Source organism: Melospiza georgiana, chromosome 7 (assembly GCF_028018845.1).
Source record: "Melospiza georgiana isolate bMelGeo1 chromosome 7, bMelGeo1.pri, whole genome shotgun sequence".
NCBI lineage: Eukaryota > Metazoa > Chordata > Aves > Passeriformes > Passerellidae > Melospiza > Melospiza georgiana.
This window is the reverse complement of record NC_080436.1, coordinates 27,599,672-27,623,503: the sequence shown is the minus strand read 5'-3', so window position 1 is coordinate 27,623,503 and position 23,832 is coordinate 27,599,672. Positions and strand designations below refer to the sequence as shown.

The 23,832-nt window shown below is 39.7% G+C and overlaps 1 protein-coding gene across 1 annotated transcript in view; it reads left to right on the top strand.

Annotated features, from left to right (window-relative positions):
* CNTNAP5 (contactin associated protein family member 5) overlaps positions 1–22,219 on the top strand; it is a 260,487-nt gene extending 238,268 nt beyond the window's left edge. The window contains exons 20-24 of the mRNA XM_058027494.1: positions 4,682–4,812; positions 6,280–6,364; positions 15,926–16,144; positions 20,287–20,358; positions 21,361–22,219. Coding sequence (XP_057883477.1) covers positions 4,682–4,812; positions 6,280–6,364; positions 15,926–16,144; positions 20,287–20,358; positions 21,361–21,557 — 704 coding nt within the window. The 3' untranslated portion in view covers positions 21,558–22,219. The remainder of the gene's footprint in view (positions 1–4,681; positions 4,813–6,279; positions 6,365–15,925; positions 16,145–20,286; positions 20,359–21,360) is intronic.
* Positions 22,220–23,832: the final 1,613 nt, after the last annotated feature.

Below are 23,832 nucleotides of genomic sequence, written 5' to 3'. Positions count from 1 at the left end.
ATTTTCTCTTTCAGCTACAGCTTGGTTGAGTCTGGAGAATGCATGTGGTGGCGTAGTTAAAGTCTAGCAGTCCAACAAGGGTGACTGCCAATTTGAGACTTCTGTAAGAGGCTTTCTTGCTCCTAAACAGTTTCCTGGGTGACTCTGAGGCAGCAAGACATGCAGGGGTTGTCCAATGCTCTTTTATCTAATGCAGTGTTTCACTATTTCATGCAAGCACATTTACCCCAAGCCAGAGCTGTCAGCTGCCCTGGTTTAAATGTGTAAGTGATGCTACACTATGGTGTGATAAATTTGTACGTTTTACATGTGCCACCCACATGTGCTCCCTGAATTAACCTCAGCTTCTCTGAGCAGAGCAAGATGTCTCACCAGTTGCTCCAGCCAGTTTAAGTCATTAAAAAGTGCTGTTGAAGTTGGCGAGAGTCGTTGGGTTCAATTTGGGCTTGTTTAAAACCGGTTTCCATAAATAAAGGTCCTGCAGAGAAGTCTCAGACTCACACAGATGCCATTCCCTTCCTTGCTGTTTGGTCCTTCAAGATGAAATGACACAAGACCCGTGGTCCTGGTGACAAGGCTGACAAGAATTTGACTTAAGAATGATGGATTTACAGACCAAATTCCTGATAATTGATTTCACTTTTCTGCAAAGCTGCTTTAATCTTGTTGCCAAATACCTAGCACTGGCTGAGGTCTTTCAAACAAGCGAGTCTTTTCCTGAGCTGGAACATTCTGTGTAACATTTTCCCTTTTCTGGGTGATGATTTAAAAATTACTGTTTGATTTTCACCACAAGCTTTGGCAGTCCAGAATGAATGTAAAGTTGGAGGGCATAGGCCACAAAGCCAACAGATTATTTCTGATATTCCACTCAGATGCTGTTGTAGACAGAGAGAGAAGAAAGGCAGCTCTCCTGCTGACATGTTCAATCAGCACAGCTTTGGGACATAGAATATGTAACCATGGCCACACTATTTCTTCACAGTGTTCAGTCTGGGAATATTTTTTTTTTTGTTCTTCAGACTGAACACTTTGAAATCTCTAACCAGTTTTGTGTCCTTATTACCACTATACATAAGAGCTGCTACAGCAGCTTGTCCTCAGAAAAAGAAGCGGTTTGAAGGCACCATGCTGTTCCTGTAGCTGCCTGGAGGTTGGTTATGCTGGCACTGATCATTAGTGTTCTTCTAGCAAGTACAAGTGTTGGCCTCCATCATCACTGAAAGAGTGTCCTGGGAGTGTTTTGTTTCAGAAAAGCCACCTCAGACTTAGTCACCAGCATGGGATGGCATAAATCATGCCCTTTGGTCTCTGTTTCCCAGGACTTCCCTCTGCAGAAGGGAAACCCCAGGAATCCTGTTAAAATGGCTCTTAGCTGTTTGATATCTTCAGGGGGATGTCAATCAGCCCCACAATCACGGATTTTAGTGCTGCAGGTTGCAAACTGAGGACCACAGCGATGTGCAGAGAGCCAGCTTTGACTCTGGCAGTGGTCTCACCCCAGCAGCACGGCAGCCCACGAGGAATCAATTCCTCAGCAAGGGCTGAAAAGCAGCCACGCTGTGCTCGGTAACTCTGTGGCCAAGCCAAGCCTGCCCCCCTGTCAGGCTGCTCTAGGGACAGCATTCCAAGATGAAGGGGATGGGTAACTACAATCATCATGTGTGAATCTACTCTTACCTAATACTGCTGGGGTAATGAGCCCACTAAAATTTTCCAGCCCAAGGCCAAGAGAAGGATATCTTCCTTTTCCTTTCTCTCTCTCCCTTATTGACTTAACAATTGCTCCAGCAATTCAACGTGCATTAGAGGAGTGCAACTGGTTGTGCATTGCTTGAGCATTATGGCACCCCAGGTGTGCATGCTCAGACATGGAGAGCTGAAAAGAGGATGACAGGCATGACTACAACAAGACTGACAGAAATTACACTGCTCATGATTAGTGTGAACCCCTGTTGCGAGGCAAAAATGATGCAAAATAGAGAATAGGGAGAATAGAGCTGGTTTATACACTGATTTCCATTTGCAGTTTCTGACACTGGGCTGATGTGATGGAGAAAGTCAGTGGACCAGATAATCAAAATTCAGAGGACAAAATAAAATTCTTAATAATAATCCTAATTAACAATCCATTTATTTTGCTTGTCAAGTAATAAAATGGCAATTTAATCTGCCAGGAAAATTATCCTGTAATCTGAGGCAGAAGTTTTAGTATTGAATGCAAAGCAAAATTAGCTCTCATCTACAATGGTGAAAATTCAAAAGCACAACAGTAGATAAGGTCTACTGTTCTGGTTTATATTAATACATATTTGACCCCAGGCAAAGTGCCAACTTGAATTCAATAGTTTTGAAGAGCAGCTGTCCATAAAAAGAGTTGCCACTGGAACTCAAAGCAATTTGACAAAATAAAATTCCATTCACTGATCTCTTTACATGATTTAATGTGAAATTGCACCACTTTAGAAAGTAAGATCTGTTCTCAATGGATGCCAAGAGCCTCCTCCATTGTCTCCCAAAAAATGGAACAGATGGTTTCTGGTTTAAAATCACTGCTTCCGTGACAAAGTCAATGGGTAAATCCCTGTTTGCTGCAGCTGAGAGCCTGGATAGACTGCATGTCATGCTGGCTCCCTTTGAGCACAGATGTGCTGGTTGTTGTTGTTGATCACCTGCATACACCTGCATACATAATTATAATTTTATACACATGTGTGTTCGTGGCCTTCAAAAAGAGCAGAGAAGTTTTTTTTCACATTTACAAACTTAAATTCACAAACCACACCCAAGCTCTGTTCCATTTTGTGCTTTACATCCCTTTCAAAGGCTCCAGGTAAGAGACAGCCTATAAAGAGCTTCTGCTGAGACATGAATTTTAGTTTGGACCAGTCTGTTAGAGTACCATATCTTAGTTCCAGTTTACTCTGTGTGGTGATCTTGGCTGTGGTGTCAGGGTCAGTCAACCTTTCTGCTTTCTATCAGCTCTCCCACTGCCCAGAGCAAATCTGAAGAACTTCCCTGCACTGGGCTTCTTTTCTCATGTATTTCTAAGTGTTTCTAAGATGTTTACACTGTTAATCCCTGTTGATGCATCTTCCACTCAGTACCAGATAATGTGATGGCGATTTAGTTTGGACCTTTGAGTGTGACAGTCATGGTGACAGACAGCACCTCCTTGCCCTCACTGTGCAATGAGGGCTGGGAGCTCTTCACTATGGTTTGGGGCAGCTGAATTGGGACCTATAATATCACACTGAATAATTTAGCAGCTTTTACTGACCTTGATGTCTTCACAAATTCCCCTCTAATGTCCATAGCTATGTGTGAGAATTTAAATGCTTTTCATCGCTTTTTTTTTTCATTTTCACTTTAAAATTTCTCCTGGTCCAGCAGACTTCTCAATCAGCTAAAATGCCTTCATCCTAGAAGTTCATTCTCATTTTCCCTCTTGATTTTGAAAGCTTTTTTTCTATCCTACAAATCCCAGAGAGTGTCAGTGCTCATCTGGGACATACTGAATTTTGTAAAACTTTTTTTTTAAGTGCAGCTCTTAGGAGGAAAACATCCTGGCAAGATAAATGGAGGGGGAATGATCTTAACTGGAGTAGGTATTCCATCTTGAATGACTACCAACTTCACTGTGAGCTGTGTAGAGGTGGAAAAATTCCTGACAATTTTCAGAGCAGGGAATAAATGCAGGACCGTTTCTCAGGGTTGGGGTGCTGTCAGCATTTATTTTCTCTTTGGGGACAGTTTAAAACAGCAATAGAAAAGCTTTTGAACTATACAGTACTACAGTTCCATGAATTTTGGTTGCTGATGCATAAAAAGAGTTCAGAAATTTTAAGATTTTTTTTCTTTGCTACTCAATTCCCAGAAAAGTATGCTTGAAAGGATTTTACCAGAATAGATCCTTTTTCTTTTAGATTATGCCATATGTAGCTCCATGTGTGTATATATCTATATCATCTATATCTATCTATATCTATAATCTGTACACATTTCCTGTAGTCATTTGATTGAAGGATTCCTCATTTCCTTGTGCATTTTGTTTTGTTACAGTACTGTTATTTATCAGAAGTCACAATGCTTATTTTGATAGCAAGACTGAATGAGATGTTTAGCATTCATTTTTATATGAATTACATTAATTCCTTGAAATATGTTAGAAGTAAAGGTACTTCTTTATTTCATATAACTGATAACGTGAGTACAAGATTTTAACTGTTTGGAATTATGTTATAATTCTTACTGTTGTCACTGTTACATCTGGATGAAAAGAAATTATAAAACCCCAGCATTATTAGTTTAGCAGAGCAGTGCAAGCCCTGCATGCCCTCTGCTGGAAGTGATCCCTTGCAGGATGATGTAGATCAGCCGTGGCAGTGCTCAGTGTCTGACCTGCAGACGGACACACTCGCCTTTGATATACTTAGTTACTCATTAAGTTATGTGTTTCCATAGCAGTTTGTTAACCCAGTAGGAAGGAAAGCTCCTCCAGTGCATTATTTTCTTCACACTTTTCATTACAGCTTGAACTCTTTCAACCTTCTTCTTGACTTATTAACCTTGTTACTCCATAGCAATAAAAAGAAAATTAGTTATTGGTTGTGGAAAGTTATTGAATGATATCACATCACTGACACGGGTTTTATATGTACTATTTTTCTCTGCTTTTAAGGAAGTTTACAGGTCCGATACAAGCTGAGTAAGGATGGGCTCCTCATTTTCACCATTGACTCTGGAAATTTTGCCAACCGAGAGCTGCACCGTGTGAAGATTAACAGGGAAGGCAGAGAGCTCGTCATTCAGGTATGGCACAGCTTGTGCTGGGTGGCAAATAACACTGCAGGCCACAGACACTGGCACAGGTAGCCCAGAGAAGTTGTGGATTCCCCTCTCTGGAAGTGTTCAAGGCCAGGTTGCTCTGAGAACCTGTCAGTGGGTGCTGTCCCTGTGCACAGCAAGAGGGCTGGAACGAGATGGTCTTTAAGGTCCCTTCCTGCCCAAGCCATTGTATGATTTATGAATTCTGGGAATCAGACTCCCTGATCTCAGTGCCTGATCACTGGCAGGAGGCAAAGGTTTCACACTCATCCTGCAGCAGAACAGCCCTGTAGCTTCAAGCAGAGCTCCATCTGGACCCTCAAAGAGTGCCCAACAGTGGTGTTTTCCATTGAAAGGTCTTCCCTTGCTTCTGACAAAATGTGAATTAGGAAACACCTTTGTCCAGAAGTTCATCTGGACCACTGGAGTGGTTCTGGGGCTTAGGAATGTCTGTGTGATCTGTAGTCTCCATTGAAACACACAGTAGGGATCATGGAAAAGCTGCAAAAGGGAGAAAAAAAGCTGAGGAATTCAATTTTGGTTAGGGTATATTTCCCAAAGGAGAATGTGACCCCAGCTGCCTTATCCTCTCACAGAAAAGGAAAAGCTGAGGGAATGCAGGGTGCAGTCAGCATGTACATGGCAGTGCCCCATCCTAGAAACTGGAAGCAAGCCATGCTGAGTGTGACAACCTCAAGAGGGACAAAACCCCTCCTCTGCCTTGTTCCCCTGCTTCACCTGTTTTTCCAAGGTAGGGAGAAGAGGACCGTCTTGCTGCTCCTTCTGCTTTTCTTCTAAGGCTAATTATAGCCATCCATATTGCAAAACAGGTTGGCTAGATCTGGGCAAAAATCATTTAACAAGGAAAGGTGGCAGAGTCTATAGAGAGGTTGTATCTTAAGGGATAGCATGAAAAGATAGAAACACACAGCAGTGTATTTTTTTCTCTCTACAGTTTCCATCTCTGGGTGGTAAAATCACACATCACACAACTACAGTGGGTAGGCCTCATTATCTAAGAAGAAGGGTTATGCTAAAAGCCAGGGTTTTCCTCAAGTACCAGTCTTCTATTGTCTGCTGCTCTGTGGTTTTCTTCTGTGCAGAACTAATTCTTCACAATACATTTCTAGAGTGGCCTCCTTTGAGTGTATTTTGAAGTGACTAGACATGGATTTTGGGAAGCAGGGGGATTTCAGGGTCAAACATTTTAAGCTTTTCTGCAGGGGAAGTTTCTTCAAAGTCCTTTATATGACTATTCTGGTATACCTTTCAGCTTCTCATGCTAAAATCAAAGCACATCCACTTTGCTATCTTTAGAAACTGAATCACGCTTGGGGGCAGAATTAACAGATTGGCAGCTGAGAACATTCCCAGAAGTTTGCAATGAGTACAATGAGATCTAGAGGTGTCCATGTGCTGTTGTACTGAAGTAATTTTATTGACCTTTTCCAGGTTGATCAAGTTCTCAAACTCAAACACAACTTTTCTGAGATTGATTTCAAGGCCATTAAGTCACTCACCTTGGGCAAGGTCACAGGTAGGTTCTACTAAATATACTCCTGAGATGTTGCAGTGCTGGAATTAGTCTGTGCTGTGTGTTGGGTTTTTGATAGAACTGGGGGTTTGTTTGGATGGTTTTTGCTGGAAGAGTTGGCCTGAACATTCCAGTACTCTATTTATATATCTCATCAATGCAAAACTTTGGCAGCTTTACTTGTTTGCATCGATAGCAATATTAAGTGCTCCGATTGCTCCCTCCAGTGAAGTGATTCATACAGCCTCTGTGGCTGCACAGGGCAGCATCTTAGCCTAATGATACCATTTTGCTGACTGCAGCTTCCTCCTCTCCAGCCATTTCTGTTTCCTAATGATAAGAACAGCACAATGGAGCCTTCATCCTCTCTGCCCTTTTTTTTCACTGCCAGTCTTTTTCCATTTGAATTCTGCAAGGAATATTGCACATAGCACTTAGGCCACAATTCTGCATGTTCTGTACATGTTTCCTTGATCTTTACTCCTCCACACTAGAAAGCCATTACAAGCCCTGGAAAACCCTGCCTGAAATTTGGAAAATAGAACTGCTCTTTTTTATTGTCAATTATGTCATATTCCTTTATATTAGAGTCTTGTTCTTTCCCAGGAAGATTCTAAATACAACCTTCTTTACAGACATTTCAGTCCTTTGTTCAAATTGGACCTCCGTATCAAGCCTGACATCTGAGTCACCATTGCAATTTTATATGTTTCATTATTAGCACACGAGGCCTGTGGGACTGGCAGCTAGACAGGCTCTACAGACATCCCCTGGTGCCTGCTTGTGCAGTGTAACTCTGGAGAGTGATAATAGTGCATTCTGCATCGTGTTTAATTAAGTAGATTAAGAGCAGGACCTGATTATCCCCTTAGTTACATATAATGGGGGGTTTTTTTCAGATTGCAGCCGCCTTCCAAGCCTTTGTGGACAGGTTTGGGAACCTGACAGTTTTCAGCCCAATTCAGAGCTAAGCTAAAATTCCAACTTTGTCAACGTTTAGCTGTAGTGCTAAAAATCTAAAAGAACATTACTCATCCTGACCTCTGCCTAGAACTCGAGCTACAGACACCAAATCAATAAAGCAAGGATTTTTTTTTTTACCAGAAAGATGGAAGGTAGCACAAAGCCCTTCAAAAATGTAGCCAGAAAGCTGACATGGTGCAGCTCAGCATTATGGAGAGAAAGTAGGTTGAGTCACAAAAATATTATTAACTTCACAAGTGCAAATTGTTGCAAAGCCAAAAAGCCCGGGTGTATCTCCAAAGGTCAGCCATTCAGTTCCACTGAACACCATTGACTTTTACACTTCCTTTATTTCTGTCTTGCCCCAAAGTTTATTGGGGTTTTGTTTTAGTATAACAATAGTTCATATTCTGTAATGGCACTAAAGCCATAAGCTTGGCCATCCAGGTGGTGAAATACTATTGCCATACTGGAAATGACACAATGCATCCCAGCAAGTCACTTTAATTCCTGCTTAATCCTAATCCCAGTTTCTTTTACATATGTTACGTGAATTTCCCCAAACTGTTTCTTCTGTATGAGGATTTAATTTTCCAGGTTTTATCCCACAGCTGTAGCTATGCTGAGTCCTTGTGCCCTCAGAAAATTACTGACCTTCCTCAGTCTTCTCCCTCCAGGATAAACACTCCCAGCTCTATCAATCCTCTCTTCACAGGAGAGGTGCTCTGGTCCCTAAATCACCTTTGCAGCCCTTCACTGAACTCACTCCAGTAAGTCCATGCTTTCCTCCCACTGGGAAGCTGTCTCTCTCTGCAAAGCTGCTTACCAGCTGCTCAGCCCCAAACCAGTGCTGCTGGATGGGGTTCTTTCTAAACCAACTGCAGATCTTCCCATTTCCCTTGCTGAAATGCAGTGTTCTTGTTTTCTCATTCCACCAGCTTGTCAACATCCCTCTGAATGGTGACACAACCATCTGGTCTACCAACTGCTCTCCACCATGTTTTATCTTCTCCAGACTTACTCAGGTTACACATTATTCCATGATGGAAAGAAATAAAACCAAACCAGAAATTCCTACTGCTGCAATGTTAAGAGTATTGCTTTGTTGTACAAAGAGGAGAGCTAGACATTTTCATTTTGGGGCTGTGGAACTAAGTATGTTAAATCATTATTTATCCTGGTGTATGGATAAAATGTTGACTATGGCTTCTTTTAGTGATGGCTCACCAGGTGAATATGGGTGACTTAATCCAGTATCTTCCCAGTTTTTCCTTCTCACTGCTCATGCCCTCAGCAAAGCATAAAACTTCCAGAGGCATGTGATGCTTTGGAGTAGACGTAGGCTTCCTGTAGTGTTTATTTTGGATGCCACTGGGGTTGCACACCTAAAGGCATTCATTAGAAAATTTAAGTTCTACTGAAAGAGAACCCTGTAAAAGATTTTCTGTTCTACATGTCCTACATATCCATGCTATAATCTTCTAAAAATATGTCTCTCTTCTTTCCTGTCACATTCCTGCTCATTTGTCTGCTCTAACAGCCTCATCCTGGCTGCCTAATCAGATGATTATACCACCTTCTTTTTTGATTCCACCATTAATTTTCCACTGACTGGGAAATCTCAAAGAGGTCTTCCAGCAGGACATCATGAAAGCCTGAAACTCCTTCCTCACCAGATTTTCTTATGATAGCCATTTCAGCACAGCTGGAACTTTTGAAAAGCGCACTTTTATAAAATGACCAGTTTTTTAAATAATAGTGGTTCCCCTGCTTCTACGCCTCCCCACCCCAGCCCCATTACACCTTCTTTAGGTACTTACACTCCAATATTTTTTATCCTTTTCAAACTGGCTATGTTTTTTTTCCAATGGCTGCCTCATTCACAGCTGCAACTGTGAATTCTAGGGGGGAAAAACCCTCTGTTTTAGGCAGAGGAGTCTCACCTCGAATTGAAAACATAGGGACAGTCACTCTGCCACAGACTACTTGATTGACCTTGGGTAAGCCATTTATGTGCAGATATAAAGGTAAGCAGGCATTTTATTCCCACTGGAACCAGTCTGAGCTTTACTATCTCCCTTCTCTATCAGTAAAGCATAGATAATAGAACAGTGCTGTATCAGAGGGGTGCTGGGAGGATAAAAGCATTAAAGGCTGTGAGCTCTTCAGATACACAGTAATGGGACCATATAGCTGCCTTGGAAAGATCAATCTAAATATAAGTGTGGCTTTGAAGACAAGGGAGTAAAAGGAAGCATCATTCAAGTAGCCAGCAGATGTCTGTTGAATTCATCCTCACTGTACCCAACAGCAATAGGAAAATATTATTATCTTGTGGTTTGTTGTCATTTTTACTTCACAAATATAGAGTCAGGACACAAAAGGACCTATCCAAAGTTCATTGGTATCAATGGGAGTTTTTCCATGGATTTTAGTGAGTACTGGCTTCAGGCCCCAAGTGGGTCATACACTTTATGGCAAAGCCTCAGTGAAACTTTAACCAGAGTCCCAGTTCATTTACTTTAAGTGCTCCTTGCAGAGATCATACTGCTGTATTTAACCACGTGAACATCCTGACCTAACTGTGAGGCTGGCTCTGCTTTGAGCAAGGGATTGAACTGCATGACCTTCAGAGGTGTCTTTGAACTTAAATTATTTTGTAATTCTCTGATCTCAGAGACACATTTGCATTTGTTTAGGTGTTGTCTACAAAAAGCTGTTATCCCAGTGGAAAATACAATTCATTTGTTTGCAGGTTTACTTTAATGAATCCTTGAAAACTTTTTACTGTGCCCTAACCTGTCCAAATTTTTCACCATTATTGTCCCTGGGAAAAATGATCTCTGATGCAGAGAAGTGAATTTCATTGTTTGTGTATTTGTGTCTGTGCAATATTGTAGTTGTTTGGGAATACCAGAGTAAAAGGGTAGCACTGAAAGGATTCAAGAGGATTTTGAAGAAAAAGGTTGCAAGTATTTCTTTAGAACCTATTAGTGTTGAGCTAATTTATTTGTGTCTTCAAAGTGATCAATTAGCAGACCTTCCCACACTGGTAGCATAAATGATTGTGTATTCTGGCACAGGAACATGATATTTTTTATCTCTAAAAGCCTGAGCTAAAACACACTCAAGTTTCCACTGAGTCATTCAGCTTTGATATAAAGTGTACATAAAAGAAAGTTTATCTGGAAAGTAATTTTATTAAAATCATTATGTAGGTGCAGTACAATTCTTATGATTTCTACAATAGCTTTTCTTATTAAAAGTTCATGAGGAGAAAATGGAATCTGTACACTGAAGAGATCACAGAGCAGTTCATCCAAGAATATTATATAGGGGTAGATGATAATGGGATAATTAAATCACGAGGGGTAAATTGTCATTAACTCTGAAATACAAAAGTTGCCTTAAAGAATTACCTCCTTTTAGAGAGTTTCTATGAAAAATACTTAAGTCCATTTTTTCTTCTACTTTCTTTTTTAAATGGAAAGACATTCCTGTTTTTAAGCTCATCATATCACAATTTATGGTTTAAACAATGCAATAATATCTGCAAGAGATATTGGCTGGACTCTTCTGGTGACTGCAAAGTTAATTTCTTTGCTTCAGACTCTTCTTGCCCTAAATACCTATTTCTTCGACCATATTGTGAACAAAGATCTCTTAGGTGAATTTTGGGTGCCTTTAGGAGTCATTGATTTTCCTCCTAGTAGCATAGTAAAGCATTAAGGAAAATGGAAATTACTACATGACATAAAAGACCAAGATGGCAAGCACCTAAATTAAGCAAATTTTGGCTACCCCAGGCAGTCCAAGGTCTAAACTAATGCTATGAAGTCTCTATTGAAAAGAGGCCAGATCTATTCCAACTTTTTCCCCAGCAATATCATTTACCCTATGATCATAACACCATGCTTAATATTTAGGCAGACAGTGCTGCCTAATAGAGTCCAAGGTCATCTGCTTCTACCCAGAAATTTTACATTTAGACTGAATTCTTGCTACTTGAGTTGATTTTAGCTGTCTGCTTCTGGGACAAGCATATATTGTACATCAGTATATGCTTTTTGTACATCATCTCTCGATCTTCTTGCATATTTTCTTCTCTTTATAGATGTCTTCAGCCCATGCAGAATCACATAGGACTGGTTGTGTTGTGACAGATTAGGATTCACATGTCATATATGACATGTTAACAAATTTCACATTGCCACTCCAAGTGCCTCATTTTCAATGATAAGCTGTCTCTGAGAAAACATAATAAATGCATGCCTTAAATTATCTCTGCAAAGCCTAATGAAACAAAAATCCTTAAATGTTACACTTGGCACAAAATGTTCAATTGCAACAAAACAATTCCAGGCTCATTGAGCTCGTTTGGGCATTCTGTTCATTCCTGGGGAGCCTCATGAGGAGAAGTGCCTTCACTTTGCTCTTGCTGCTCCTTGCCTTTTCAGAAGTGCTTGGGAAGGGCATTGCGTGTCAGAAGCCTGTCCCTTGTTCAAATTCATCCTGTCAATAAGCAAGAGTCAAACTGGTTGACCTCAGTTGTTACCAGGAAAATCTTCTGTGGTTTTCTCTCCACTGTAATTGTGACAGACTCACACCAGGAAATTAGATTATTCCATAGTTATATTTTTGGGTTCCAGGCTAACCCAAGATACACTTTCTGCCCTTTCTAACTGGATGATTAATATCAGCAATGTTTACTGAGATTGTTGATGGACACAGCAGCACATTTCTCAAGGTACCTGCACAGTGCCTTGCAGTCAGCTCTTCTGAGACAGGTGCAGTGTGTGGAGGCTACAAGTGTCTTTTACCTCAAGGTCGTGGCTTCAAATCTGGTGACAATGTCCAAGAAATAATCTTGCCAGTCCCGTTCAGCACTTTGGCAAAATGAGGTTTAAGTTTCTGAGTGACATGAAAATAATGTTGATAAGGAAATAACAAAAATATATTTAAAAATGTTTATGTTCCTGTTTTACACAAAGATATCTTTAGAAAGAGGGTATTTTACCCATTTTCCCTGCACAAAAATAACACTTTTGATTTGTGTTTGATTCCAGTTACCTTGTCCTACTTGTTATCATTTACTATGTCAATTTGCTGTATCATTACTGAGCAGATTGATTCTTGGTCCTAGAGAATTCTCATGGAATTCTATTCATGATGAAAATTAACTTCCCATTACTGAGATACGAAGACTTAAAATTGCTTTATCTAAAATCTTAAAACAAGTGTGTTTTTTTGTGGCAGAGGTGTATAATGAAACATCAGGGGAACAGGATGTCTGATTTTCTGAATAGGAATAAATCAGCACATAAGTTATGTTGATACCTATAATATAGATACAATCTATAAAGTTTTAAAAATACAACCACATGTTAGACTTAATCCTTGTTGTTATGGAATGACATTGTAAATACATGGAAAACCAACATAAAGCTTGCTGAGCTGGGACATTGCAGGCAGCTTCCAGGGATCAGCTACAGGACCCAACAAGAAGCCAGGCCAACTTACGCACAATTCAGCAGATAAAGCTTAAAAATTACTTCCTAAATGTAGGGGTAAACTTAATTTGTGGAGAATGAGCAGTTAAATCACTAAAAGCTGAAAAAGATTGCCTTCTTATTCTCCATGTAGAAATTAGCCAAAATAACTTATTCTCCAGTGCTGGGAACAGAAATGAAATGCTAAAATGTCAGAAGATCAAAGCAAGCCATCAGCAGCAATTCAGTGTGATTTTCCAGACCAGTGAAATGCGTGGAAAGATTCCCAGCACTGCCAGGTCAGGGGAAGGCCACTGAAGTTTCTTATGACCTTGGCTGCAGCACAGACCACAGAATTTCACCGAGTTGCTTTTCTCACTGAGCACTGTGTCATATAGTGAAAACACCTTTTGGAAAAACATTTCATTGTGATGCAAAACCTGCAAAGGACAGAGTGTCCTTTCATGAGGCTTTCATAGAGCTAACCGTGTCATTATCACAGATTTACATTGTCCTCTCAAGAATTCAGAGGGCAGCACAAGTCGTTCAGAACCAGGTTGTGCAGCTTTCTTGTTGAGAACAGTGGAAGCCCTCCTTTCTGACAGACACTAGGCACCCACCAAAGCTCTATGATAAAGAAAACTGTATCTGTGCATGTGGAATTGTTACCGGAGGACTCTGGGGTTGTTTTCAGTTTGTTCTTTTGTTTTCTTTTTTTTTTTTTTTTTTTTCAAAATTCAGTCTTTCAACAGCAAATCTCTGAGTTCTCATTCATGCAAAGCTTGCTTTGACAAAAGGCTCACGGAATTGGCCCTTGATTTGGCTCCTAAAAATGCCCACAAAAGTACTGACTTTTAGACTTTTCAAGCTAGTGTACCATGAGAGAGGAACACATTATTTCTTTAGGCTTTACTTTTTGTACACTGGGGCTGAACAGAGCAGCTTAGATTGCCTGGTTATAAAAGATAGCAACCAATTCACCTTTTGTGTCAGAGCTAAGAAAACAATAAAGGCTGAGGGTAGGAATGTTTACAAAGGGCTTTATAAATTCAACAAAGATGGCAAATACTTTAAATCAGTCTTTTAGTATATACAAACCTTCTTGCAGGAACTTGGAAGCAATTCTTTGTCTGTTTTATAACATCCCAGCCAAAATCTCATTAAAAATCTGAATGCAGTCAATTCCTACATACTTTCAGAAGAACAAATGTGAATTTCTGCAAGATTGCAGGTTTTCCAGTGGCAAAGCCTCACTGTTTCCCTTCCCATCTTGCAGCTCAGAGGCTGTGCCCCTGACAGCTCTGCAAACTGAGCATTTCTCCTGTAAGGCCCCTGGGAGGCCAAGCTGGTGCTGTACCTTGCTTTGCTGAGGAACAGCCACACTCTTCTGCGTTATACTTCCACAAAGACACTCAAACATAATTAGAAATCTTTCTCAGCTAATTCCCTCTGGGTGCATGGCATAACAGTCACAGATTTTGAGCACAAAAATAATGTGTGATTTAGACTGGCTTTGTGATTTTTTTCTGTATTTTCTTACACAAGAAAAGAAATTTATATAATTAAAATAGCAATTTCAGCTTTGAGAGAAGGTGCTTTTTTCCCCCTAAATCCTGACCACTTGTAGAACCATTGTATTTGAATAATAATGAAAAAATTTGACCTTATTTTAAAATTTACTATCTTATTCTTTGAAGATTTGAAAAAAAACTTGAGAAGCAAGGAGCCCTTATTTCCCAATGCCATTGGAAGTATTCCCAAGACTTCCAATGCTAGAAGGTTGGGGGTTTTTTTCCATTAGCAGGTATTTTTTAAGACTTTGAATAAGTTTTTATACTGTATCTGTGTGCATTTGTAGGCTTTTTTCTTGTTTGATTGACCTAGATATGAAGCGCATCATGTTTGAGACCTCTGAGCAGCATGAGTTTCAATTTCTGGAAAGTAAATAATGTGAGTTTGGAGAAAATAGAAAATGGCTTCACTGTCCTTCCCTGACTTTCCCAAACAATCTTTGATACTAAAACTTAGATATAAAAACTTTTGGGAGTAAATTTTTTACTGTGAAGGTGGAAGATGGGAACAGGCTGCCCAAAGAAGTTTTGGACTCTCATCCCTGGAAGTGTTCAAGGCCAGCTTGGATGGGGCCCTGAGCAGCCAGGTCTAGTAAGAGGAGTGCCTGCCCATGGCAGGGGCTTGGAATGAGATGATCTTTAAGGTTGCTTCCAAACAAAACCATTCTATGATTATATAAAAAAACCCTTGCCTTTGATTTGCTTTCTCTATGTGAAATTTAACTGAATATGTACCAACAGATAATTTATTTATGTTATTTTATCTGCAGGCTGGAAAATTACACAGTGATATTTGTTTTAATTTTGATTTAGATAAGCAACTGTATCATTTTACTCTTTATTTCATTAGTGAAATAGGACTAGTAGAGTGAGAACTTGTCTAATAATGGGAAGATTCTTAGGAATTCTGATAGTAAAAAAAAAGCAGTAACATGAATAGGTGCTTCAGAAAAATTGAACAATAAACTCTTGAAGAAGGATGGGAAGCTGAGGTAAAAAGCCATTCAGTGACAGGCCACAGAAAGTATTTTATGACAGAAAACACAGAGCAGGGTCTTTCAACCAAAGAGTGGAGGAGGCAGAAGGCCTTGAAGGTATGTTCCATATACGTGCAACTGATGCTGTTAGTAGATGCCAAAAAGAATTTAGAGTATCAGCCCCAGCATTCTGTGGTATTTAGTGTTGCTATTTTACTTAGTATTATTATTATTGTTGTTGTTGTTGGTTTTGTTGTTATTGCTATCATTGTGGTTAGTAGATATGACGTGCTAGATATTGTCCATTAGTAGAGAAAATGGATGAGGAAAAAAGTGCAGTACAGGCTTTTATGTGAAAAACAATTCAAGGTAAGTAGCATAATAAAGAAAGGACTTTGGGAACCTCATGGGTGAGTCCAGGGAGGACTCGTAGGCTGCTGAAGGGGAACCTGAACAGTTGAAATTGGATAGTAGATGTAAAAGGGTTGGGTAAGGCAAAAGAGGATTCATTTATTTAATGTCTTCCTAAAACAATTGCCGGAGTGTTTTTCTGTTGCACTGCAGACAGTTTGTCCCTGGACCCTGAAGTCTCCAAGGCAAATGCCTATGGTTTCACTGGCTGCCTGTCCTCCGTGCAGTACAACCACATCGCTCCCCTGAAGGCTGCCTTGCGCCACCCCAGCGCTGCTCCCGTGACTGTCCAAGGCTCCCTGACAGAATCCAGCTGTGCATCCATGATGGAAGCTGATGTGAACACAGCCACCACAATATATTCCTCATCAGGTGTGTCCTGCTGGGAGGGCATTGGGCAGGTTAAAGGATGCTGTAGAGAGAGGTTTCCTTCCTTTGGGCTGTAATGCAATTGTGACAGTATGAACAGTGGAACTGGGAAGTTCCCTTTTCTCTCAGAATCAGGAGTGTTGAGCATGGGCATAAGGATAAAGTCAGACTTTAAAAGTCATTGTTCTGAAACAATGTTTTCAGACTCAGTTTCTGGATTGCCTAAAACATGCTTGCCTAGAACAAAGTCCCTAAGCCGTAGTGGGAAAGCTTTGAAAGTTTGGTTATGCACCTGATTTGTCATTCCTGTCCACTCCAGATGATTCTGGTGCTGCAGATCTCAAAGGACAACCTAAATGTTACACAGATTCTGCATTCTAGTGGTGATAAAGCAATAGAAGTCATATAAAAAACAATTCAAATTTGTTCCTGCCCCAGCAGAAATGAGCAAAAACTCTTGTACAAACCCCTTGGCATGTGTGACTTCCACTGAATGCTTGTACTTCATTCTCTCAGACTAAAGGGAGGGAGCACTACTTGCGCAGTACCAGCAAGATGATCCCAATTGTTTGTGTATCTTTTGCAATCCTGAAGCTGTCCTCTGGGAATCTGAAGTGTTTTGCATATGTGAATTTGTATGCAGAGAGGGAAGCTGAGAGCAGCTGGAAGTGTTGTCACCATGAACAGGGACTATCAAGTCGCTGCTTTAGTCACCAGTGGATGTGGCAGGATTCTTAATGACCAGAAAAGGGTACAGATTAAAGGCTGGATTTTGCCCCTTGACCTATAAAGCAACTTTCTCCTTTCTGATAACAAATAAAACTCTAGTTTAGATCATAATACAATTCCTTTCACATTTGTACTTACATCAAATTCCCATTTCCTGCAGTTTTTGCCTAAGATGTTCAGCAGAAAACAAATGATGCTATTAGCATTCTGCACAGGAAAAAGGCTGCTGATTACTCTGGAGAGTGGCTGCCAGTGTGCATGTGCTCCTCCCCAGCCCCCCACTTCCTTCTCACTGCCTCCAGTTGTCTGAGGTGTCTGCTGTGATGCACAGACAAATGTGAGCCCCGAATGGGCAATGATACTGAAAATATGAACTCTTTGCCCTGTGATCTGTCACCTCAATGATCTAATTTTTCTAAGATTTTAGGAAGCACTAAAACCTGAGGCTCAGAACTTCAGGGCAGAACACAGAGCAGAGTGTAGCATTTGAAGTTAAATATTTAAAGCATACAATTAGTTGCACTCTATTGTTAAGGTTAAGCACTGTTGCATCAGAAATGCAGAATTATTATAAAAACTTATGCCTGTCTTGGCACTCTGTGCTCTAAAATATGATTTCCCCTCAATGTGATGAATTATCTGACATTCCAGTCTCACTATTCACACTGGATTTGATTAAAGCCTGAATAAGAGCTTTAGAACAAGTGAGCTCTGAAGACTTCATGTCTTTATATGCTAAAGTAAAAGCAATGGGTGGTTGATTCTTGTTTAAAAAAAATTCCAATTTGTAGCAAATTATAATTTCTATAGATGTACTTGAGCATTACATTTTCACATGCAAAGGACACATTTTAAGAAATAAAAAGAAAACAGAGTCAAGGATTAACTTTCAAATTTAGTGTTCATATCTCAATTCATCACTTCCAATTTCTCATTATTGAATGTCTGTGAAGAAAAATAGAACTTCAAAGGAGGCTGTACATGTCTATGTTGATATTCTAATGTGCAGATACAACAAAAAAGCCCACTAGGAAAACTCTTTAAGTGTGTGAAAAAAGCCTTCTATATTTGTAACTTGAAACAATTGAAGCTGTTTCCTTCAGAAAGGAATACTTGTGTTCAAAAAAGTTTCCTCCAGACAGATATGGAATAAAATCCATTCACAGATCTGAACACACTTCTTCTGATGAGGAAGCACAAAATGAGAGGTGGCTTACTGTGGATTTTGATTTTTAACAAAGATCTGCAGATCACCTTCTTCCTCGCTGAGGCACGTGTAAAGATCTTGTTATTTTGAACTCTGTATTGATGGTATAGAGATAATAGACTTTTCCTGTGGTATTTTTCTTAATGTTAAACTGCTGTAAAAATTACAGAGGAGATTAAGGTGTGTGAATGGTGGAGTCTTGAGCTGCCTGTCCCCTGAGAGCAGCTCTTCAAGCATTTAAAGTTTAAAAAAAATGTCAGATACTTTCATTAAGTCTGGAACTACACAGAAAAGATTTGCTTCTGAAAGGCACCTTAAACAGTGAAGTTCTGTCTCACTGTGCTCATTGTGCTGAACCTGGTATTTCCAAACAAGCTCTGACTGGCTAGGGATATGCCAGGACAGCCTGGGCTGTAGCAAGGCTGATGATGAGATGGTGAAGTTGAGGATCCTCAGAGGAAGGAAAAAAGGCAGAAATGCATGACTGCAAGCTTTGACCTTCTCATGGACCTGCTTGAAGAATCCCTCAGGATACAGACTTGGTAAGAAGAATGGTGTGAGGTCCAGACAGGTTGTAAAGTCTTCATCCTTGGATATATTCAAAACCCAAATGGATACAGCTCTGAGAACCTTGCCCTTATAGACTTGGATGTGAGTAGGGGTTTGGACTAGATGATTTCTAGGGAGCCTTGTGACCTCAGCAGGGCTTCCAACCTCAGTGAAGCAAGCTGTAATGCCATCAGTTTTATCTCAAAGGAGGAGGATGTCCTGTTAAGGTCCTAGATGAGACCCAGTATTGCTATTCCTTGGCTTCAGAGTGTATTGTGTTCCCAGTGGAGATGGCTCTGCTGTTACAGGCCATCTGCTGCACTATAAGAAACCATCCTCTCCTTGTATCCTGATTTTATTTCTCAGGCAAAATGTAATTCTTGGGGCTTGTGGCTGTTGGCCTCCATTTTGAAACTGCTCTTCAACATTTGTTCTGTTTTCTTCTCAGTGCTTAAATTCCAGTAACCAAAAATAGTGAAGTGCTGATTGCATTAGGTGTCAATCTTAAATAGTCTTTTAGGCACAAATAACATCTTATGTAATTTTAATAAAAATTTAATTTTATACTTTTTCATACATAGTTAATAATTTTTCATTATTTTTTGACTAGTGCCATGCATTGGCACCAGTTGTGATTTTTTCTCTAGTACAGGAGAACTGTTGTAGAACAGATGTAAATTTTTAATTGTCACTGAATTCACTGACTTCAGCTGAGGGATGGGGTAAAAAATATCTCACCAAACTTCCATTATCCAGAAAGTTAACCCATCTTCAATGTGAAATAATGAATGCTCTCCTCTTCTAGTTTGTGAAAAGAAGTGAGTCACACTATCAATTTCTGACAGCCATCTTAGGGTATAAAATAATTGTAGTTTGTTCTCTTCTTTGACTAAATTTTAAAAAAGCCCTAAATTGCTAGTTTTGATTTATATAACTCATGTATACTGAAAAATAAAGTGAAATTAATCTATTGATGATGTACAATATTATTACCGTGATCTAATTTTGAATTTAGCCATGGTTGAGCTTATATCAGAGGCCTGAGATCAGGCTAAATAACCCCAAATTTCCTTCCCAGTCTAACCTTTTGTGTGATTCATTCTATATCATTTGTGTGTAAAAGTCTATTTTTATTCCTGTTCCAGTCCCACAAATGTAGCAGATGAGATGTCCCAAGCAGAGACTGCTTCTCTTTTGGGATTGAATTCAAGTTGTATATCTCATCTACAAGATAGGTCAGATCTAAATCTGCCCAGAATCCCTTTCTTTTGGCTTCTTTCTGGTATCATTTCTTAGGTAACAACAAAAAAGATAATAATACATCTCTGACTGAGAAAAGCTCCCAGTAGGATGTTTAGTTAAAATCTCTCTCTGATTCTTCTGATGAACTGAAACAACACTTTCAGGTGTTAATGTGAAACTTTCTGTTTCCTTTTACATATACTCTTAATAGAATTTGCTTCTGAAGGTGTACAATAAAATTGTTCTGCAAACTCATTTTATTTTTCAGACCCTTCTGGTTCAGTTCTCCAATCCCTCAAATTACATCTTCTGAAAACAGGTAGAATTCATGAAAGTAAGAGGGCACTTCTGTCTAAGCCACAGGGAAAATGAACAGTGTATACAGAAAATGAGTTCTCTTTTGTTTAACCAACTGCAGATCCTTTTGGGAAGACAGATGAAAGAGAACCTCTCACCAATGCAGTCAGAAGTGATTCAGCTGTGATTGGAGGTAACTTCATTTTTAAAGACTACAGTCAAAACATCATTCTGTCAAGGCAAAAATCTAGGAGACTTTAAATCTGGGCTCCATGAAATCCAGTCCAAGGGGCTTTTGGTAATCTGAAGCAGGTCTAGTATCTGCTCTGTTGATTAGCAGGTATCTGTCAAGCTACCTAAGTAGGCAGCTGCATTGTGGATTATTGTGGTCACACATGGATTATCAGAAACCTGAATCTTTTGAAATACAGCTGAACTCTGCCTGCCTGCCTGCTTGAGCAGGGGATCTGGACAAGATGATCTCCAGAGGTTCCAGCTGTTCTCTGATTCCATGTGACTCTCTGTTCTAAGACCCAGCTAAGCAGCCATTTTTTTACACACCACCTTGGTGAATACTTTGCACAGAATTCACATATCTTGTATTTCCTGAGCTCTCTCTTTGTCATCCGGTGGTGTAATGGAACTCACCAGGTCATATGGAAGAATTTATGTACTGGGGAACATTGTCCTCATAATTTCATGTGTGGTTTTAATTTTCCTATAATGACCTAGAAGACAATTTATCTCTGTTTATTTTTATTTTACAGTATGCCCTGTAGTGAGCTGCCTTTGATAATATCTAGAAGCTATAAACCAAAGTGTACAAGGCTCATGCAAGGTTCCCAGAGATAAAAGAAGAAAATACGACAGAGCAGGAATTTGTATGAGCAGATCTAGTTTTTAAAAGCAAACAAATACACTGAACTAACTTTATTTCCAGTGAAAGCATAATTTTACAGAAATTAGGTCAATTATATCAATACATGGTCTATTTAGAGAGCTCCTAAGGTGACAAAATACAAATAAAAAACTACCAGGGAGGGTTTGATAGAGGCTTATGGTTGTGTATGGACTGAGATTAATTGATCTATCACACCAACTAGCTGCTGTGCATGGGTAAATGTGTTTTGGAGGTAACTGAGCCTTTTGTTTTGGTTTTCCCTCTTTCTCTCCTTCCTTTTTTACTCCTTCACAGGTGTAATAGCAGTTGTGATATTCATCATCTTTTGCATCATTGCCATCATGAGCAGATTCCTCTATCAACACAAACAAGCACATCGAAATAGCCAGAAAAAGGAGAAGGAATACCCAGAAAACCTTGAGAGCTCCTTTAAAGCTGACATTGACTTGCAAAACACAGTGAGCGAGTGCAAACGGGAATATTTTATCTGATGGACAATGCAATTTCTTCTTACTCTTCCTCCCCTAACCTCCCTTTCTTTATTCCTTTCTCCCTTCCTTTTTTTCTTTTTTATTTTTTTTTCCTTCTTGGATTTTTTTTTCTTTTTTAACACTCATTTTTTGCTAGCTTCTTTTTCATTTGGAGAAGACCGCCCTGCACAGGAAACACTGAGAACAATCACAGTGCCTCATTCTCTGCACAAGAGCCTGGCAATCACAGTTTACTTCTGCAGCTCAAGAGACCTATTACCCCATCCTACACAAAATAAGATCCACATGCACACCTGGTTTCTGCTGTCAGTTCTTGGATGTTTCAAAGCCCCTACATTTATTTGTTGTTATTTTTTTTCTCTGGAGACATTTAAGTCATTGCTTTTACACTAGAGCTGGACTATGTAAAGTACAGGTAAAGTAGTTGAACACATAGCTCTGCAGATACTGGGACAGGATAGAGGGAAAGAATGAGATCAAAACAGCTGATTTATTTCATGGGCTCATTTACAACAACCATAAAGAACCAGCCAAATTCTCAAATGTTATTGATTGATATATTGTCTATTGATTTAAATGGTGTTAAATTAATTTGTACCAGTTGAAAAGCTGGTATGGCATAAAGGAAAATAAAACTGTCCTCATTAAGCTCCTTCCCCCAACCTCCTGTCCTTTTACTGTAACTTTTAGGCTTCTCAGTACTTTTCCAACAATATATGTATCAACAATAAATATCATTCCCATGCACCTCTTTCACCTCCATCTCATAAGGCTGGCTACGTAGACCCAGCATACACTAGTATAACCCTAGCTGAAGCATGGAAAATAGTAGCTTGAATCTCCAAGGGGTTTAGGAAGCTGCTAGGACTTAGGTGCTCTATATTTGTCTGAAATTTTAGAAATGCAGCATATGCCTGTTCATGCCACATGGAGGATTATCACACACTGAGGTTAAACGCTGTTGCCCCTGTGGAAAAGAAAAAGAACATAGATGAGAAAAAAACCGAAATAGTTTAATCTTAAATATGACTCACACCTTCTGCCAGCTCTTCTAAAAAAGAAAGAAGAAAAAAAAGTCATACTACTTTAAAAAGCCTCCCAAAACTGCATGAAAGATTGATTTGTATTTCCTGTTTGTAGAAATTGGAATAACTTCTCCAAAACTAAATAGAGAGAGATCTGAGGTCATGTCTAAAAAGATGAATATTTGATAAACCTTCTTTACAAGGAAGAACACTAGGGAAACAAAGAGATCCCAAATACTCTACTTCAAATTAATCTTCAGGCTTTTTTTAAAAGTCTTTTGTCCTTTCCTGATTGGGAGCACTACTGAAGAATCAGGTTCTGCCCTTTTTACTTGTGCTGCATGGTTACAGTGTGAGGATGAAAAACCTCCTTTTCAATCACAAACATCCTAAGGGTAAGAAGTGAAGGAGTCCCAGCCAGTGAGGTTTTGAACTCTCTGTTGTGTCCATGTGACATCTGCCTTTGCAGGGCTTCTAAAGAGGATGTAGAATTTCTGGTGGTAGAATTAAGCCTAAGGTTAAGGGGAAGAAAAATCTTATTCATTGCAATACTCTTGATTTAATTTGAGCTGCAATTGATTGTGCAGCTGAATCTCCTTCTTTGCCCTACTCCCTGTTCAGTCATCCTGGGGTTTCCACATGGTGGTCCTTTTTACATAGATTTAAAATTAAGGAATCTCAGTAGGAGGTACCAGCCCACAGCAAACTAGAGATGAGCTTACACTTGCAACAGGTGCTGTTTTTCTAAGCAGTCCATTGGAAAGGTATGTTGGTGTTTACTGAAGTTTTTTGTTTGAGTTTTTTTTTATGAGAGGAGAGAGCAGACAAGGAAGAATAAATAAATAAATGACTGTTTTGATGTAGTACCACTTCTTTTGGAGCATTCAGGGAAGAGAAAGCAGTCTTGGAGTGACATAATTCTTATGTGAGGAGGAATATGAGGCCAGCCCTTTAACCAGAACTCTTCATTGAGCAACTTTATAAAGCTATAAGTCTATATTGAAACTAGTTTGGTGCCATTCTTCTATGGTCAACTGCAGCCATTTTGGCACACACTGGCTGTTTGGGTGACACAATTAGTTGACAGTGTTTCTGTGTGATGAGTATTGGAACGATGGATTGAGTAGCTGGGTTCCCTTTATGTTGCTTTGTCTTCAGTGGTAAAATCCTGGCAAAGCAATATTTTTCCTTCCTGCAGATCAAGCTGCTTTGTTTGGCATGGCAGAAGGGAGGAATAGGAGAGGTCATGG